This window comes from Orcinus orca, chromosome 2, assembly GCF_937001465.1.
Source record: "Orcinus orca chromosome 2, mOrcOrc1.1, whole genome shotgun sequence".
Lineage (NCBI taxonomy): Eukaryota > Metazoa > Chordata > Mammalia > Artiodactyla > Delphinidae > Orcinus > Orcinus orca.
The window spans coordinates 125,395,078-125,414,403 of record NC_064560.1 but is presented as its reverse complement, the minus strand read 5'-3'; the positions used below and the strand labels follow the sequence as shown (position 1 = coordinate 125,414,403).

The 19,326-nt window shown below is 48.7% G+C and overlaps 3 protein-coding genes across 4 annotated transcripts; 1 reads left to right on the top strand and 2 right to left on the bottom strand.

Moving 5' to 3' along the window:
• Nucleotides 1-171: 171 nt before the first annotated feature.
• LOC101279398 (ribonuclease 7) lies at nt 172-8,881 on the bottom strand. The gene is made up of 2 exons (XM_033435948.2): nt 4,416-8,881; nt 172-3,894 (listed from the first exon to the last, which is right to left on the bottom strand). The coding sequence occupies exon 2, from the start codon at nt 3,852-3,854 to the stop codon at nt 3,387-3,389; it is 468 nt and encodes a 155-aa protein (XP_033291839.1). The 5' UTR covers nt 3,855-3,894; nt 4,416-8,881; the 3' UTR covers nt 172-3,386.
• Nucleotides 8,882-12,202: 3,321 nt separating this feature from the next.
• On the top strand, nt 12,203-16,188 carry RNASE13 (ribonuclease A family member 13 (inactive)). The gene is made up of 3 exons (XM_049705502.1): nt 12,203-12,428; nt 14,042-14,477; nt 14,745-16,188. The coding sequence occupies exons 2-3, from the start codon at nt 14,129-14,131 to the stop codon at nt 15,212-15,214; spliced, it is 819 nt and encodes a 272-aa protein (XP_049561459.1). The 5' UTR covers nt 12,203-12,428; nt 14,042-14,128; the 3' UTR covers nt 15,215-16,188.
• Nucleotides 16,189-16,887: 699 nt separating this feature from the next.
• On the bottom strand, nt 16,888-19,228 carry TPPP2 (tubulin polymerization promoting protein family member 2). 2 transcript variants are annotated; one of them, XM_049705504.1, is made up of 4 exons: nt 19,094-19,228; nt 18,327-18,505; nt 17,971-18,124; nt 16,888-17,166 (listed from the first exon to the last, which is right to left on the bottom strand). In XM_049705504.1, the coding sequence occupies exons 2-4, from the start codon at nt 18,497-18,499 to the stop codon at nt 16,978-16,980; spliced, it is 516 nt and encodes a 171-aa protein (XP_049561461.1). In that variant the 5' UTR covers nt 18,500-18,505; nt 19,094-19,228; the 3' UTR covers nt 16,888-16,977. The 2 variants fall into 2 exon arrangements, with proteins under 2 accessions (XP_049561461.1, XP_049561462.1); XM_049705505.1 differs by having other exon boundaries at nt 18,327-18,537; nt 19,094-19,190.
• Between the last annotated feature and the right edge of the window lie 98 nt (nt 19,229-19,326).

Here is a 19,326-nt window from a genome sequence, read left to right as displayed (position 1 = left end):
GGTGACTGTCAAATCTAATCTGTTAAAGCATCTGTATGAAAACAAGGCAGGTCATTTGGGTTCATTGTTAATATCTGAATAATAATCTCTTTCAGATATTGGTGAGTACTCTGAATGTGACTGGAAGTGAAATTCTCCTTATGAACTTTAAAAATGTTGAAATCCTATCAGTCAGGGGAAATATAAATGCATATTTATTATTTTAAGAAAAATGTTGTAATAATTAATGGTTGTAAAAGCTTATACTACATATAAATTTTATTAAGAATTTTCACATAGTTAAATAGGAAAATTAGTTGACAGTTATACAACTAATAGAAGAACATGGATTAGCTGGATAACTTTAGGAAAAAAACCTTATATACTTTTTGAACCAAAAATATTTACAACAATTTAATAATTAGCACAACTACTATTTAATTTAACAAATAGTACAAAGCAGAACAATAGAAATTAGATTAGATCATGAGTCCATGATTTCATTATATTATAATCTTTGTGAATTGATATATTAGCATTTCTCATGTTAAACAAACTAATCCTTAAAAACTGTACTTTTTTAGGAAGATTTTTAAATTGAGGTATAATTTGCTTACAGTAAAGTACACAAATCTTAAGTGTACAGCTCAATGAGTTTTCACAAAGTAAACATATCTAGAGCAAGAATAGAACATCTCCAGCTTACCTCCTACACCTTGCCAGTTAGCGCTTCCCAAGGTTACCCCTATTCTGACCGCTATCACCACACCATAGATTGCTTTAGAATTATGTTTAATGTTAAGTTATTTAATACTATTTAGATCATGAGTATTTCAAGAAAAAGCCATATTTGGAAATTCTTCTTATTTCGAGAGGATACATTAAAAGCATAATTTTAGGGCTTCCCTGGTGGCGCAGTGGTTGAGAGTCCGCCTGCTGATGCAGGGGACACGGGTTCGTGCCCCAGTCCAGGAAAATCCCACATGCTGCGGAGCGGCTGGGCCCGTGAACCATGGCCGCTGAGCCTGTGCGTCCAGAGCCTGTGCTCCGCAACGGGAGAGGCCACAACAGTGAGAGGCCCGTGTACCGCAAAAAAAAAAAAAAAGCATAATTTTAGCCACTTAAAAAGTTTGTGAGGAGGATGTCTCCAAAACCATAACACCCATAAGAAATATCATCAATAAAGAATAAAAAAAAGAGTTGTGAAGAAAGAATAAAGTGAAAAGAAAAATCAGCTACCCCTAAGAGACTTGGTTTTCTATGCACCTCAGTTGAAAATCATGTATTTAGAATGATAAATGCCCACTACAGTGACCACAGGATATATAGATTTTACATTCAGTCATTTGGCATTTGACTATAAAGTATATTTATTGTCCCTCTACTTTCAAGACTCATCAACGTATTGGCCCCTCACTCTGCTTGAATTGAATTGTTCAATGCTCTGCTCCCCTTTCTTTTCATCATCCCTTCCCTACCTTCTCTCCTCACCATCTCAAACCACCCAGCCCACCTAGCAGGACTCTGCCTGCAGACTTATTCTCCAGCCTACTCATAAACATCATTCTAGCAGAAGAAAGACCTCAAGGAGAATTGAATGGGGTATTTGCCAAAGGGGTATCTGCGTGTTTGCCAAAGGTGAATATGACTGGACAGGGCTATTGCTACTGTTACCATAGCTAACTATCATTATTGAATGCTTATCAGTGCCGGGGCTTGACTAAGGCCTCATAAATGTCATTTCTAAATCTTCCTGAAATCCTGTTGGGTAGGTAGTATTACTCCCATACATGGAAACATAGTTGCAAAGAGGTGCAGTTTTCTTGAGGTCATGTAGCCACAAAGGACTGAGCCAAGATTTACACCCAATGGTATCTGGCTCCAAAGCTTACTCTGACTCTGGTAAGGCATAAGGGAGCGCTGGAGTGTGGGAGAGGGATAGGTAGAGAGTAGACTCCACAGCTGGGAAGGGAAGGTCTAACAAGGTAGTATTTGGGTGCTCAAGTAGGGTGGGCGTGGGGCGGGCATGGGCTTAGTGCAGTTTGTCTGGGACTGAGATTAAGGAAGAGAGAAAGGGCTGGAGATGGTCAAGGCTGCAGGCAATGCTGGGTGTGGGCTAGGAGTGGGAAGCTATCAGGACCGAGTCTACATAAAGCCATAGCTTCTCCAGTTCTGCTCACCAGGAAGGGAGAAGTGGTGTCTGCAGCCGGGGTTTGGAGGGGTGGGGGGGAGGACGGGGAGATGGCATTTCCACATCTCAACCCCTCCGGCCTGGGCGGATTGCCAGAGCAGAGAGCCAGGGAAGCACCAAGGCAGGAGAGATCATTTATCGGGAGGAAGGAAGCTCTGGCAGCTCCCACCAGCTTGTTTGTGACAAGCGGGCACTGGGCCACGAAGTCCCTTGAGGTCAAGGGAAATGTGATCCCGGAGCAGGGGGATGAAGTTGGGACACTCCCCTGACACTGTGCCTTCAGGGCTATAGGCAATCAAGCTAGAGCCAGGCCCAGGGCCCCGGAAGGAAGAGCAGTGGACTAGAGAAGGGGGACGGCAGAGAGGTGGGGTGGGGCAGAGAGAGAGAGAGAATTAGAATCCTTGGAGCAGCTCATAAACAGTCCCTTGGCTAGAGCGGTAATGACCTTTACTGCAGCCGACATGGGGTAACTGGCTCTTCAGAGCTCTCGGGACATTGTTTCACGGGGGAGATCTTACCTGGTTCCCCTGTGGTCCCTGCAGAGGACTCTCCTTTTCCGCCCAGCGGTAAAGTAGAAAGTGCGCTTTCTACTTTAAAGTCCAGCTGCTGCTACTAACCAAGCTGACAAGCTCTTTAATTAACAACTCTTTCTGCAATCTCAACGTCCTCATCCCTAAAGAAGATGAGTAATCCTAGTCATGTCTATCTCACAAGGGAGTCACGTGGACACACTGTAAAAAGCGTGAAATGCTATGTAAATATGAAGTGGTGCTGCTTTGTCTTCTTCCCTTCAGGCCACCTCCCTGCCCACAAGCCACGTCACTGCCAATCAGAGCTGGGGAAGAGGCCTAATTTAGGAATAGGAGTGGCTCTTGCCATAAATCCCCTACACTCCTTTTCCATTTCTTTCCTCCTCTCGTCATGCTGCCGTGAGAAGATGGGGTAGGGGAAAGATGTAGGAGGCACAGACCAAGGAACCCACACCCCTAAGCTAATGAAAAAACAGCAATGAAAAGTTGAGAGATCGCCATCTCTTCTGGAGTTTAGCCTACTCATGTATCACCTCAACTCCCCACAGTCCCACCCTCTCAGAGGAGCCTGAGCTAGGAAGGGCCCCAAGAGATGTCAGAAGAGAACCTTCTGGGCTGAGGAGGAGTGGTCCAGAGGCCTGCAGAGGGATTTAAGGAGCGGCCCAAGCACGCGGCTGGCTGGAAACCTAAAGAACATCGTCCAGGTGGACAGGAACCAGCTTGAATTTCCTAGAGTCCCCTTTCTGGGGAGGGTCACAGGCCACGATGTAAGGAGCATTCAGTTGCTTCTCCTTGTACCTGCAGTCTGGCCTCCCTGAGGTGAGGTTACACATGGTCAGGGATACAGGCTTCTGGCTCCGGTGGCAGTTTTTACGGCCTCTCTTGCAGGTTATGCTGGGCGTCTGACAAGTGGCGGCCACACCGGAGAAGGATTCATGCACGAAGGTGTTGAGGTCTTTGCAGCGATTGGAGTACTTGTTGATGTTTTGCATCGCCGTGTTGCATCTCTGAGGCCTGGGCTGCACGTGCTGAGTTTCAAACCACCGAGCTGAGGTCATGTTTCCGGGCTTAGCACCGACTGGGTCGTCGGCCATCCACAGGCCCAGCAGCAGGAACAGCAGCAGAGGGCAGAATCCTGCTCTGGCTGGTACCATCTCTCTTAGGGGGAACAGTCAGAAAGGAGGGCTGGGGTCTCTGGGCACAGAGGAGGTGGAAATTAGCCTTGCTAAACCTGCTCCTTCTAGCTAATCACCATCTCCCTCCCCTGCTGTCTCCTTCCTCCCTCACCCTGTGTCTTTCCCCTCCCTTCCCCTCCCTGTGCCCCAAACCACTAAGACCCCACCCCCTAACCCTAGGACTCCATCCCCCTCACCCTGAATCCCTATCCTCCTTCATTCTGTCCCTCATGCCTCCCACTCCTTGCTCTATCTCCTCTCCCTCAGGTCCATCCCTCTGTGTCCCCATGTCCCTATGTCCTTATTCCTTTCTCTGTGTCTCACGCCCTCCATGACCCCATCCCCATCTCCTCCATAGCCCCATTTTGTGCCTCCAACCCTCAGTATCTCTCTCCTCTCTCCCCTGTGTGTATACTCACCCCCTCCACATTGAGTCCCTCCTTTGTCCACCTTGTCACTCACCTGAGTATACTGTTCTCTGGCCAGAACCCATCCCTTCCCTGTCCTCTCTCCTCACTCACGTCCCGCCACAGGCCTTACCTCCTCCCCAAATCCTCGTGTTGTGGCTTCTGCTCACCGGGACGCACCTGCCTTCCGCTGGGCCTCAGATCTCTGAGGGCCTCTTCTCACCACCGAACTCCTTAAGAGCTGGCCTGGCTTGTGGTGCTTCTGTTTGGGGGCAGGCTGGGGAGTAGCCGTGGATCAGGAAATGAGTCAGGTTCATGTCTCTTCACTTACGTGTCCCAAGTAAGTGGATACCTGTGGAGCTGGTACATCTGCCTAAACATCTTCAGCAGTGAGGATGCCTGAAGCCTGAATCCTCACACTCAAAGGCTAGACCTGGTCCCTAGCCACATGGTTCTAATGACTAATAATGCACCTGACTCAGGTGTCAACCCCGAATGAGAGCTGTCATTTATCATCTCCTATATACACCTCTGGTTCTGATTCTGGGAAGAGCCAATCACCGTGGTGGTAAGGATTGCTTTTTCTGATCCGAGATAAAGATGGAATAGCCTAGAAAGTTACTTCCTGTCATCAGGACTTACTGCTGAGCTTTTGGAGGAGATGGAGGAGACAGGGAAGTGGACCAATCACCAGAGTCACAAGGCGCAGCACCATCCCACCTCAGCTATTCTACAATGATTCATCCCTCTGGGTCCCTCCCGTTCCAGGGTCAAGCAAGGTCATCTGGCTTTACCTGGAGATGGCGCCCAACACCTGTCACCCTTCACTCTTTCCCTTACTACTTTATTAAAATTTGCAACGCTTAGTGTCCTAATTTGAAAATGCTCTTGGTGGTGGTGTGCTGTACAGCCAGCCTAGACCTTCCTCTACTGTGTATTCCCCGTTCCTTGTGGCAGTTACAGTTGTGTGGAGAGCTTGGGTCCGTGCTGCTCCGGCGGCTCCAGTGAGCTTGGCATGGGAGACTCAGAAGAACTGAGACACTGAGGAAGAGAAGCATCACCATCTGTGGATGGGAAGGCCTGGAAAACTGAGGTGAACAGTGTTCTTGTTTTCAGGTTTCACCTGTAAGTAGTAGGTGGTCTCAGAATAGTGGGTTCAGGTTCATTCACGTAGTCAATATTTATTGAGCATCTACTATGGGCCACGGTGCTTGGGATATATCAGTGAATAAAAGATACAAAAATCCCTACCTTTGGAATCCTTACATTTCATTGGAGGAAAGGCAGTAAAAAATACACCATTGCTAAGGAAAAAAGAACAAATGGAGATTGGTAGGCAGTGATTTTTATTTTTATTTATTTTTCATTGGAGTATAGTTGCTTTATGGTATTGTGTTCGTTTCTACTGTACAGCAATGTGAACCAGCTATACTTATACATATAATCCCTCTTTTTTGGATTTCCTTCCCATGTAGGTCACCACAGAGCAGTGAGTAGAGTTCCCTGTGCTATACAGTCGGTTCTCATTAGTCATCTATGTTATACATAGTAGTGTATATATGTCAATCCCAGTCTCCAATTCATCCCACCCCTCCCTTCCTCCCTTGGTATCCATACATTTGTTCTCTACATCTGTGTCTCTATTTCTGCTTTGCAGATAGGTTCATCTATATCATTTTTCTAGATTCCACATATATGCATTCATATACAATATTTGTTTTTCTCTTTCTGACTTACTTCATTCTGTATGACAGTCTCTAGATCCATCCATGTCTTTGCAAATGGCACAATTTTGTTCCTTTTTATGGCTGAGTAATATTCTATTGTACATGTGTACCACATCATCTTTATCCATTCCTCTGTTGATGGACATTTAGGTTGCTTCCATGTCCTGGCTATTGTAAATAGTGCTGCAATGAACATTAAGGTGCATGTATCTTTTTGAATTATGGTTTTCTCCGGGTATATGCCCAGGAGTTGGATTGTTGGATCATACGGTAATTCTATTTTTAGTTTTTTAAGGAACCTCCATACTGTTCTCCATGGTGGCTATATCAATTTACATTCTCACCAACAGCGTAAGAGGGTTCCCTTTTCTCCACACCTTCTCCAGAATTTACTGTTTGTGATTTTTTGATGATGGCCATTCTGACCAGTGTGAGGTGATACCTCATTGTAGTTTTGATTTGCATCTCTCTAATAATTAGTGATGTTGAGCATCTTTTCATGTGTTTGTTGGCTATCTGTATGTCTTCTTTGGAGAAATGTCTATTTAGGTCTTCCTCCCAGTTTTTGATTGGGTTGTTTGTTATTTTGATATTGAGCTGCATGAGCTGTTTGTATATTTTGGAGATTAGTCCCTTGTCAGTTGCTTCATTTGCAAATATTTTCTCCCATTCTGAGGATTTTTTCGTCTTGTTTATGGTTTCCTTTGCTGTGCAAAAGCTTTTAAGTTTCATTAGGCCCCATTTGTTTATTTTTGTTTTTATTTTCATTACTCTAGGAGGTGGTAAAAAAGATCTTGCTGCGATTTATGTCAAAGAGTGTTCAGGCAGTGATTTTTAAATAGGGTCATTAAAGTAGGTGACTCTGGGACAAAGATTTCAAGGTGAGAGTGAACTTACGCTTGTCTGGGGAAGAATGCTCCAAGCATAGAGGACAGCACTGTAAAGGCCCTAAAGCAGATGGATGCCTGGGGAGTTGGAGGGACAGTAAGGAGTCCAGTGTGGCTGGAGCGGATGAGTGATGGGGTCGGAGAGGGACCAGAGGCCAGATCATGGGAAGCCTCAGAGACCATTAGGAGTTTTGCTGTGCACACAGTGGGGAGCCCTAGGAGGGTTCTAAGCAGAGGAATAAAGGGAGTTTCCTGATGGTCTAGTGGTTAGGATTCCAGGTTTTCACTGCCATGGCCCGGGTTCAATCCCTGGTTAGGGAACTGGGATCCTGCAAGATCCCACAAGCCGTGCGGCATGGCCAAAAAAAAAAAAAAAAAAAAGAGGAGGAGTAAAAGCCCTATCTGTTTAAAAATACCGTGACTGTCGGACTTCCCTGGTGGCGCAGTGGTTGAGAGTCTGCCTGCCAATGCAGGGGACACGGGTTTGAGCCCTGGTCTGGGAAGATCCCACATGCCGCGGAGCAACTAAGCCCGTGAACCACAACTACTGAGTCTGCGCTCTACAGCCCACGAGCCACAACTACTGAGCCCACGTGCCACAACTACTGAAGCCCGCACGCCTAGAGCCCGCTCTCCGCAACTAGAGAAAGCCCACGTGCAGCCACGAAGACCCAACGCAGCCAAAAAAAAAAAAAAAAAAAAAAAATCTCCTGGCTGTTGCATGGATGTGACTGCAGAGAGGCCCACGCAAACCATATGGGTCATACAGTTCATGTTCCGGTCCAGAAGTTAGGATTTTGAGTCAGGAAGATGCGTGTTTGTTTTGAGGTCAGGGGACATCATTTTAGCAGATAGAGAGCAGAGCTGTGGGTCAGGATGAAGTATCTTTGGAATAAAAAATGGTGTTGGAGGGAGAAGCACCACTAGGTGGCAACAGAGAAGCAGGAGCCAGTGCACACAGGCCTCTTGCTCCTCCGGTTCCCGCTCTGTGAGGCCTTGGCTGGGGAGCGCATTCACTGCTTTGTTCAGGTGCCTGAATCTTTGTAGTTGGAACTTCTGGGTAGAGAATTATGCCTCTGCTGCTGTAGAAATGCAAATGTTTGGAGATAAAATCCATGGTTTAAAGCAGACTGTGGACAGAATGTGGATCAGGCCAGCCCTGGACTGGAGGCTGGGGTGAGAGGAGTGGGTGGGAGGCCAGGACCTCATTTGGATTCCTCGCCTGCCCGGACTCCTCCTCACTTCTCATTATTCTAGGGTGAGATGTTTCCAAACCATGGCTTGAACTGCCCTCTGCTCTTGTATTTTCCTGTCATTATAATTATCCCAGTTTGCCCTTTAACTTCATCATGCGGGGTTCTCCAGAAGGCTTCCTTAGTGCTCTGTGAAAGTGAACACAGCCATGCTGTCCCAGTTCAAAGGGAAGAGGGAGTAAAGGGTTAGGTTTGTGTGTGAAAACTGAAAAGTCGAACCTACTATTTGCACAGTTCAAGCTGAAACCCTTATTTCACCTCCATTATTTGGATAAGGCAGGTGATTTTGTTTATTTTTTCGCTGAAACTATCCAGCTTCCAAGATCCACTTCACTTTGCACTCGGTAGGATAATTTTGCCATGTTTCCTTCGCTACATTCATAGGGCGAGAGGAAAGGATGGAGGAAGGGGAACAGGGTTAGGGAGAACAAAAGGAGTCAGGCATCAGGCCAAGGACTGGGCAGGGAGTCTGGCAGAAGAGAGAAGAGAAAAATTAAAGAAGGGAGAGCAGAAGACAAAATGGTGGGAGGCAGGCTTCCCTGGTGGCGCAGTGGTTGCCGATGCAGGGGACACGGGTTCGTGCCCCGGTCTGGGAAGTTTCCACATGCCGCGGAGTGGCTGGGCCCGTGAGCCATGGCCGCTGGGCCTGCGCGTCCGGAGCCTGTGCTCCGCAACAGGAGAGGCCACAACAGTGAGAGGCCCGCGTACCGAAAAAAAAAAAAAAAAAATGGTGGGAGAGAAGATGGGAGGGAAGAAAGCCCCTCACATGGCAGCCTCTATCCAGGGATGTGAGGTAGCTCCCCAGCCTCCTTCTCCTTCTAGCGGCATAGTCACTGCTCTTGGCCTAACCTCTCCCCAGGCTGCTGCTGCTGCTGCTGCTGCTGCTGCTGCTGTGTGTGTGTGTGTGTGTGTGTGTGTGTGTGTGTGTTTAAAGTTGTTCGGGTGGGTGTTGTGAAAATGCCAATAGTGCCAGGTGGACCTCTGCCTGTCTTCCCCACAGGACCACAGCTGCTACTTCCTCTAGCCTGCATTGGGAGGGGGTGAGGGGGGCTGGAAGAGACGAGGGCCAAGCCTGGATTGGTGCCCACCCTTCAGAGCCCAGCCTCTCTCTCTTCCGGAGTTCCACACAGCCTCTGGATACCGATGGAAAGCCCGTGAGAGTTTCCCTCCAAGCAGGAGCAGATCCAAGTTCTGTTATCCTGATTGTGTTGCTCCCAGGATAAATAAAGGTAGTGGACTCATTTTTGTAGACGGGGAAAGTGAAAAAAACAGCAAGTCGGGGTCAGATGTGGGATTCACTTTGGGTCTTTGAATTCTCATGACCTTTCCTGGAACAGCTGTGGATCTGGAGGAAGCAGCAGGGACAGAAAGCTGGAATCTTTGGCTCCCAGACCAATGCCTTTAGACAAGCCAGGATGTAGCAGTGGGGGACCTGGTCTGGGATTGAGAGGCCTTACCAGGTCACTCTGTCTCATAAGCCATTGCCAGTTCCTCATTTATCTCTAGAATAAAATATAAATTCCTTGGCCTGATATTCAAGGTCTGCCGTAATCTGGCAAACCCATCTTTCTAACTTTATCTCTGACTTTTCTCCCACTGATTGCCTCAACCCCAGCCAGGCTGGTTTTCTCTCTTTCCTCAAACATACCTTTCATAATTCTCTTTATCTCCACTTAACTCAACTGTTCCTTGAGATGTATCCCGAGCTCCCAGGTGACTCCCTCTCTCCCCAGAAAACTTTCTCTGACCCTCCTAATTCAGAGGGATCCCTCTCACCTCTAAATTCCTACAACATTTACTGTCTTCAAGATGTATAATTTTCTGCCTTGAATCATTGGTTATTTCTTCATATATATGTATTGCTTTCCTCCCGTTTAGACTGTCAATTCCCAGAAGACAAGGACCATCTGTTATACTACTTCTGTACCTCCCACAGGATGTAGCATAGTGCCTTGCATATAAGGGACCCTAAATGATTCAAATTCTACGTTAGAAGGCATTCATTCTGCCCTTGAATGATCCCAGTCCCAGTTGAGGAACTAACAAGGCACCTCCTGAAATTTAACCCTGGGGTGGAGGTGAACCTATGACAAGAAGGTTGAAATGGCTGAAGCAATCCTTTGGGTTCAAGGACAACCCAGGACACAGTTTGCTATTTGAACAATATGAGTTGGACAGGGCAAAAGTGATGCCACTGAGATTGTAGTGAGCTCACTTGGGGCAAAATCTTGGGGCACCCCCTCAATCATAGGGAATCATCCCTGCACTTGTCACTCTAGCCAGTGGTTCTAGAAATCCTACCACTGGGGAGGGGAGGAGGGAAAGAATGTGTAGATGGCTATACGCAGAAAGTCACTTCTACGGGAAAAATAACAAAAAGTTGTTTCAGTGATGAACTATCAATAATCCTTTTGCTGGTAGAAGAACCAGCACCATCACAAGCAAAGTCTAACAAAAATACTTCTAAGTCTTGGATATTTACCAATTCTTTTCAATATATAAAGTATAAATAAGTCTGCTTTTGCTAGGAAATCTGATTCTCTCATTAGACCAGAATTTCTCAACCTCAGCACAATCGACATTTTTGTCTGGATACTTATTTGCTGTGGGAGCCGTCTTGTGCAATGTAGGATGTTTAGCAGCATCTCTGGCCTCTATCCACTAGATGCCAGTAGCACCTCCCAGTTGTGACAACCAAAAAAAACGTCTCCAGACGTGATCCAATTGCTCCCCGTTGAGAACCACTGAATTAGACATATGACCTCAAGCAAGCTACCATCCCTCTCTAAAACTTAGTTTCTTCATCTCTAGGATGATTCTTGCATATGTAAAGTCCAGTATAATGGGGTAACAATTCCACAAATCTCAGGCTTTGTCAGAATGGATGAAGCAATCCTATGGATCAGCTCCTCTGGGATAGGATTTTAAAGACCAGACCAGTAGGACTGTAGGTGGGAACCTGAAGGCCATCGCACACTCAGCACTTTTCCTGGTCCCGTGCTCATGCCTTTGTAACATACGTTCATACGTGTGTTGTTCCTACTGAATTGTAAATTTAATCTGTACTGGAACTGTCTTATTTACCCTTCTATTTTCCCCAACATTTGTCATAGTGTTTTCAGATAGTATTGAACAATTTAAAGTATTTAAAAGTAATCAACGTGGGGCATGACTAATAGAAAGCTTGGTGAAGATGAATTTAAGTCAGGTGTTAAAGAGGGCTCTAGATTGGCAGAGTGGGGATGTGGGGAGGTCACTTGGCTCATTTGGGGAATATAAGACTTTACAGGGCTTCCCTCATGGCACAGTGGTTAAGAATCCGCTTGCCAATGCAGGGGACATGGGTTTGAGCCCTGGTCTGGGAAGATCCCACATGCCGTGGAGCAACTAAGCCCGTGAACCACAACTACTGAGCCTGTGCTCTAGAGCACATGAGCCACAACTACTGAGCCCACGTGCCACAACTACTGAAGCCCGCACGCCTAGAGCTCGTGCTCTGCAATAAGAGAAGCCACTGCAATGAGAAGCCTGCACACTGCAAGGAAGGGTAGTCCACACTCGCCACAACTAGAGAAAGCCTGTGCACAGCAACAAAGACCCAATGCAGCCAAAAATAAATAAATAAATAAAAAAAGAAGGCATTTGCAGATGTTAAGTGAGTTGGAGAAAAAAGTGAGTTGTTATAAGACCTAGGAGACCATATCCAGTTTTCCATTTATCTATTGTTTAACGGCTAAAAGTCACCTCCATATTGACCATCTCATTTTATTCTTGCAGCCTCATGAGGTAAGGAAGGCTTCCATTTTATAGAAGAGGAAACGGAAGCTCAGTAGGTTATCTGAGATCAAGTCCTAAACTCTTCCCTCTACTATGTCTGTAGTAACTGTGTGCAGAGGTGAGCGGTGGTGGGTGGGTAGGAATGAAGAAAGAAGAAGACCAAGAGGGATGAAAAGCCCGTTTCTCTTCCAAGGGAAGCTGCAGCCTTGAGCAAATAAGGAAGAGGTGGCACACTCTGAGCCTGGGGCCACAAAGTGCTAGCAGCTTCCTCACACCAAAGACTTGAGTCAGCCGGGCTCTGGCAACACCCTGCATGGATTCCCACTGGGTGTTGGCTGATACACCAGCCTGAAGGACACAGATGAGCCACCTGCCTGTGTGGGCTTTATCCTCCCTTACTTGGCTGTGCACACTTCCCTGGGGAGGTGCTCCGAGCAGACGCTTCTTAAACAGGACGTCCGGGCTGATCGTCACATGAGCTGGCCCAGCGGAACTGACGGGGGTGAGAGCGGGAGGAGAGAGCAGCATGCTGGGTAGAGGAGATAACGTGAGCGGGAGGTGGGGTGGGCACCGCTGGGGGAAGCAGGCAGAGATGGAGATGCAATTGGAGACATGGTGGCGGCCAGGTCATGGAGGTCTTCTGTCCTATGAGGTGTAGAGTCCTCCTGGAGTTGGAGAGTGTGTGGTGTCCAGGAGAGGGGAAAGCCTGAGCAGGGGAAGAAATAGGAATGGAAGAGACTGGTTCGGGAAAAGTTTTAGTTAAGATTGTCAGGGCTGGGACTTCGCTGGTGGTCCAGTGGTTAAGACTCCGTGCTCCCAATGCAGCGGGCCTGGGTTCAATCCCTGGTCAGGGAACTAGATCCCGCAAGCCACAACTAAGAGCCGCATGCCACAACGAAGATCGCCTACGCCGCAACTAAGAGCTGGAGCAGCTAAACAAATAAATAAATATTTTTAAAGAATTAATTTAAAAAATAAAAAGATCGTCAGAGCTGCGTGACTGATGGACTCATGCTCGGATTGAGTACTCACCGTGTGCCAGGCCCTGGGCTAAGAGCTCTTGATATGCATCTTAACGAATCCTAAGACTGCCACGAGGTACAGAATATTATCTGCATTAACTGATGAAGAAACTGAAGCTTATACCGGTTTAGTGAACTTAGACTGATGGTGTACAGCCTGGAAGCAGTAGAGCCAGGATGCAATTCCTGGTCTGTTTTACTCAGAAGCTTTGCTCTGAGCCACCATGCGGTACCGCCTCCAAACAGGTGGGATTAAGGAGAGGGCGGGGTCGAGGACCACTCTCAGATTTCTTGCCTAAGTAACTGAGGAAAGGGACAAGGCAGGAGGGAAAGCGAGTTGGGGAAGGATGGGTTCAGCTTTGGACTCTGCTTTGTGATGTCAGAAAGAGCAAGTTTAAGGGGGCTATGAACGAGGAACACCCACGCGACTCTCTCACGCGCCCCCCACCCTTCCTGAGCTACACACTGGCCTTGGGACACTCAGTGTTCTCTGTTTTGACTCTCTTCTCCCGCTCTCCAGGGAGAGAATGGTAAGCTGTCCTAAGCCCACAACCTGGACAACAGGTGCGTGGAGGCAAGGCTGAGACGCCTGTGGGCATCAAGGACTGTGGCTGGCAGGCTCTGGGGAGCCAGCTCTTTGGTTCTGATGAAGGGGCAGGTGTTGATGAAAAAGAGTTAGGAGCCTGGCCCTTTTTTCCAACATGACAAACTACAGCAAGATCTGCTGGACACAGGCGGTCCACACCCCCTCAAGTCCAGGCTGTGTTGTCTAATCCCACCTGACAAGTTTGAGGCTTTGGGGTCGGCATGCATAGGTTTCCAGGAGTGCTGTGACTCTGAGAGGGCCTGAGGTTACAGGTGAGAGTGTCAGTGTGATCACGATTGGAGTGAAGTTGATGGTGTGTGGGGGTCCACACCAAGGTCTTTGATTCTCAGCCCAGCACTCAGGCGGGAGGCCCTTGCGTACCTGGCCTCCGGGGATCTAGTGAGTGGGATGAGAGAGCGGAAGACCCTCTGTTCTCTGAGGGTCAGGAATAAGCAGCACTTTGTTCCTCAGGAACATGACGGTGCTTTCCTTGTCGCCTTTCCACAGGATCATGGCCTGTGAACCAGAGAAGACATCAAAGGAAACCCAAGAACTTCGGGACTTCTTGCAAGGAGGCTGGAACTAAGTGTTCTGATGACACCAGAGAGGAGGAGACCAGAAAGCAATGTCTCTTTCCTCCCCCCCATCCACCCCCGTCAGCACAGGGGCTCCTCAAACCCAGGGGACACTCCTTCGTCTCAGACTGGTCTTCATCCAGAAACCTTTCTAGCCTCTTCTTACCTTTGGGCTGTCCTTGGCCTCAGGAAGGAAGAATCCCACCCCTGCCCTGCTGTCCTCCAGCTCCTGTCCTTCCACTTCAGTCAGAGAAGTGTAGCTGAGCCTGTCCCTTCTGGAATTTCTGCATTTTTACCAGAAGGATTAACTGGGCCAGGGATAAACGGGAAGCGTCTCTCACCCAAGGACCAGTTGGACCTCGTATTTCGTAAGTGTTACAGCTCCCGGACTGGGTGAGGCTGAGACCCTAAAGTAGACCAAGCTAGAGGTGGCTGACCAGATGGGTGACCTTGGGCAAATGTATCCTCTCTCTGAGGCATGAAGACTTGGGCCGGATGATCTCTGAAGGACAGTCCGGCTTTGAGGGCATAGGGGAAGGCACATGGGGGAGACTGGGGGCACACTGGAAGCTCTGGGAAGGGGTGGAGAGCCACTCGAGACCCACCTCTGCTTCCAACCACCTTAACTCTGCCAGCAGGAAGAATGGCACCCCGTGTGGTCCAGCTCCTGTTCCTCCGGCTTGTTCTAGAGCCAGCTTTGGTCGAAAACATCCAGCTACAGCTCGCTATCAAGAACTTCCGTACCTTACATATCGACTATCCCAAGGTTAACTACGCAAAGCGTTTCCGGGGCTACTGTAGTGGTCTGATGTCCTATGTACGGGGCAGACAACAAAGCTGGTATTGCCCAAAGATCCATTATGTCTTACATGCCCCGTGGACAGCCATCAAGAAGTTCTGCAAGTACAGCGAGAGCTTCTGTGAGAATTACAATGAATATTGTACAGTCACCCAGGACTCCTTCCCCCTCACAATCTGCTCCCTGAGCTCCAAGCAGCCACCCACCAGCTGCCACTACACCAGCACCCTAACCGACCAAAGGCTCTATCTGCTCTGCTCCCAAAAGTATGATGCTGAACCGATAGATATCATGGGCCTCTACTAGGGATGGGACGTGTTAAGTCTGAACTAGCCCCCCCTACTGCCGCTACAGACCAGCCTGTCCCCACTCCTGAAGCTCTGATCCCTGGTACAAGGCTTCCTTCCTGGCTTCAAATGTAGGCAGGATCCCCTCCCAAGAGACCAGGGAGATAGGAAATATGTCCAGAGCTTTGGTCACCATGCAAAGTTGTACTGTCTGCTAGGCTCTTTCTAACTTGTTTATCTCCCCCCATCACTCCTGCCACCACCCTCCCTCTCCCACAGACAGTTTCACCCACCCAAGAAGCTGACTGTGTCCAGTTGGCAGTGACAGTCCATCTACTGGGCCAGATCCTGTATCGTGGCTGGAGGCCCAGAGCCTCAGCTCACACCACGGTACCAGTTCCGAGTCTCAAATCCCCATCCCTGCCACCCTTCCCTTCTCAGTCTTCCCCATTTCCCTTATGATTCCCTCTACTCCCTCACCCACATGGTAGGTATCTCCAGCTGTAGGAACCTCCCTGAGAGTCTTAGACTCATATTAGCTTCATTTCTCCAGGCCACGCTCCCTCCCCCGAGCTCTCAGTCTGTTCCTCTCTATGGAATCACTGATTTCCTCTTCATGTAACCTGTCTTTTCTGTCCTCCTTCCACCACGGAGCCCAGTGCAGTCTCTCCCCTACACACCCAACCTCTTTAGTCACCCTTTATTCTTCTCTGACCTCTTTTCCTTCCATCCGTCTCAGCTTGGTTCACTGGATTTCCAAATTATCTTTGACCTATTCCCCCCAGATTCCTGCATCCTTTTACTTCCCAACCTCCTCCTAACATCCCCCAAACTCCAGAATCTGCCTCTGACAAGGCAGGGGTGAAGTGGGCCCAGCTGTAGTCACAGAAGGATTTAAAACCATATCTGAATTATGTAAGATATAACCATTGGATGAAACTGGGTGAAGGGTACATGGGACCTGTCTGTACTTTTTGCATCTGCCTGTGAATCACTGCAAAATAAAAAGATAAAAAAACACATCTGAATTAGTTCTGATTTCATTCCTTTTTCCTCAGTGCACCAGAACTCCTACTCTCAGAGTCCTGGAGGCCACCCACCTCTGGCCATCTTCCTGGGCTACCCTTGGCAGTCAGTAGGATCTTCCATTCCATGTCTACTATGATGGAGGTGCGGTGGGGTAAAACTCACTTCCAGGCTGGGTGTTGAAAATGGATTCTCCCTCCCCATCAGCTCTAGAATAAACTCATAACAGGAGTTAGGCTAAGTAGATCTTTGGCCCACCCTCTCTGGTTTCTATTTCTCCCCAAACAAAACATGGATTGCAACAGATTAGGAAGGTGGAGGGACCGGGAAGGGTCTAGTTGCTAATACCTGGGTCCTACTAGCTCCAATCAGGAATTTCTACTCCCCTTTGGCAGGTCGAAGGGGATGGATATCAGTATTATGTGAACACAAGTAGCAAATACTTTTGCCTCCACATCTAGCTTCTCTCTTATCTCCAAATATATTCCTCAGCCGTGTTCTTAGAAGCTGCTTTTGAAGGGGATGCTACCTAATGGCGGGGAGGCCAAGTAGAGTAAAGGGTGTGGTGCTGAGAACCCCCATCCTTGGGTTTCTCAGCTCCTCTCTCTGTCTCTGCACCAAGGGGCCCCTCTTCCCTCACCCTGGTGGAAAACAGAGCCCATGAGCTGCTGCACACACAGATGTTTATTGTCCCCCAAGCTTCCCGGTGTTAAAGATGCAGGGTCGAGGGCCGGCAGGCTAAGATGACGCTACTCCCTAGTTGCTGCCCTTCTTATCATAGGTGCCAGCACCCTTGTAGCCACTCACGTAGCCTGAGTTGTCAGTCACGTCCTCCCGTCCCGCGATGCCTTTGCCCTTGCCGCTCTGGTCAAAGCGCTCCTTGTGGGTGCCCGTGTACTTGCTGGTGTCCGTCAGGTGGCTCACCCCTCCCACCGTCACTGCTTTCTGCAAGCCAGAGGATGAGGCGTCTGAGCCCTCTCCCTTCCCCTCCACTGTCACGCCCCTTCTCTAGAGATGAACTTCTAGCAGTTCGACTAGTTCTCAGAGCTCTTGTTCAACCCTTGGCATGGTGCTGTTTGCTTAGGGCCCAGGTGCAGCTGGAGGCAGGAACTATAATAAGAACCATCCACTTGCGAGGAAGAAATCTGGTTTATGGGAATAAGTGGGGGGAGGTGTGTGTGTGTGTGTGGATTTTTCTGCTTCCAGAGGAGCTAGTTTGACTAGGCTACAGCCAGAGGACTTCAACCCCAGACCTAAAACACAAAGTCTGTCCTGTTGGGAAGGCCCTATTTGAAACCTAGAATAGGAAGAGCTTTTAGTAGAGAGGGGACAAGTAGGGAGCAGAGGGCGGGTGACAGGGAGGAAGTCAGATATTTCACCTTACATAAGAGCGAGAAGAGGAGTGGGGATCAGGTACCAAGTCGTCTGCACTCAGTGTCCCCCCAAAGCCGCCAGGCCCTAGTTGCCTGGCCCAGATCCTGGACGCTTGGGAATGAGTCTAAGTTTTACTATTAAAATAGCTGTGGACCTTGGGTAAGTCATTTCCTCTCACAGTTTCCTCACCTCTGAAATGACTCGATGATCTCTAAAGCCTGTTTCAATACCAACAGTGCCCAGAGGCCTTCTGCCCTATCTCCCTGCAGTGCTGCTGTTGGCAGGGGTTAGGGACATCGGCATGGAGGAAGGGACACAGGAGCAGCAGGGACTCAGGGAAGTAGGGTCAGGGGTCAGGAATGAAGACTCACTCACAGTAACACCGGTGGTAGCTGGCTCCTTGCCCTCCATGAGTTTATAAATGTTCTCCAGGGCTTCATCCGGGCTTTTCCCCTTGAACTGCTTCTGGCCCAGTTCTTTCATTGCTTCCTGGAACTGTTGGAAAGTGATGGTTCGGGCATTCTTGGCCCTGATCAGTCAGACAGAAATTCAGGAACTCAGGAACATGAACTCATCACCTTCCAAGGTCCAACCCTCCCCTTACTCAGACAGGGCCTCTACACACTGAGTGCCTTGAGGACAGGGGCTAGCACAGTGCCAGAAGCCCTCCCGCATCCCACCACCTCGTTAGTTCTACTCACCACCCCCCGCTCCCGTCTCTGGTCCCTTACTTGACTTTGCTGAACACGATGTCCACGTCAGTGGAGGTGACCTTCTTGTCATCCATGATGCCACAGTCTTTGCACAGCTTGGAGAAGTTCTTGTTGTTCATTTCAGTGCCACTGCTTGACGATCCTCCAAAGACAGCAAACCGCTGGAATGTTCTTTCTGCTTCTGATGCCATGGTCAACTGGAGGTGGGGGAGAACAGTATGGGGGGAGACTCGGGGGTGAGGGAGGAGGGGAAGGGAGGATTGAGGAGTAATAATGATGAAGGTTCAAGTAAAATCAGGGACTTCCCTGGTGGCACAGTGGTTGAGAATCTGCCTGCTAATGCAGGGGACACGGGTTCAAGCCCTGGTCTGGGAAGATCCCACATGCCACGGAGCAACTAGGCCCGTGAGCCTCAACTACTGAGCCTGCGCATCTGGAGCCTGTGCTCCGCAACAAGAGAGGCCACGACAGTGAGAGGCCCGCAAACCGCGATGAAGAGTGGCCCCCACTTGCCACAACCTGAGAAAGCCCTCGCACAGAAACGAAGACCCAACACAGCCCTAAATTAATTAATTAATTAAGGAAAAAAAAGAGTAAATCCTATAAAAACAAAAAAGTAAAATCAGAATCAGCAACAGGAACAAACCCCCTTTTCCCTCTCCCTCCCTCCCCCCTTCCCTCTGATTCCCATCTGACCTACTGTTCCCAGTACAAGCGATACTAGTGTGGATCCTACATACTGAATAATCACCACCACCACCCACTGCCCCATCACTTCTGTGTACCTGAGAGTACCCAGATGGTGTCTGACCCTTCCCAGCCTTTGTAAGTAAGTGTGTGCAGATCTGTGAGAGCCGGCTGGCTGGGGAGACTATGTGGCAGTGGGAAGACTGGGGAGAAGAGGGAAGTTCTATGACCTCAGCAGTGTTTCTGTGACATAATTTTCAGCCCTTGCTACAGCCCTAATCTTTGGGGGTGGGGTTCTTAGGTTCCTACCTTGCATGCTGCATTGAGCATG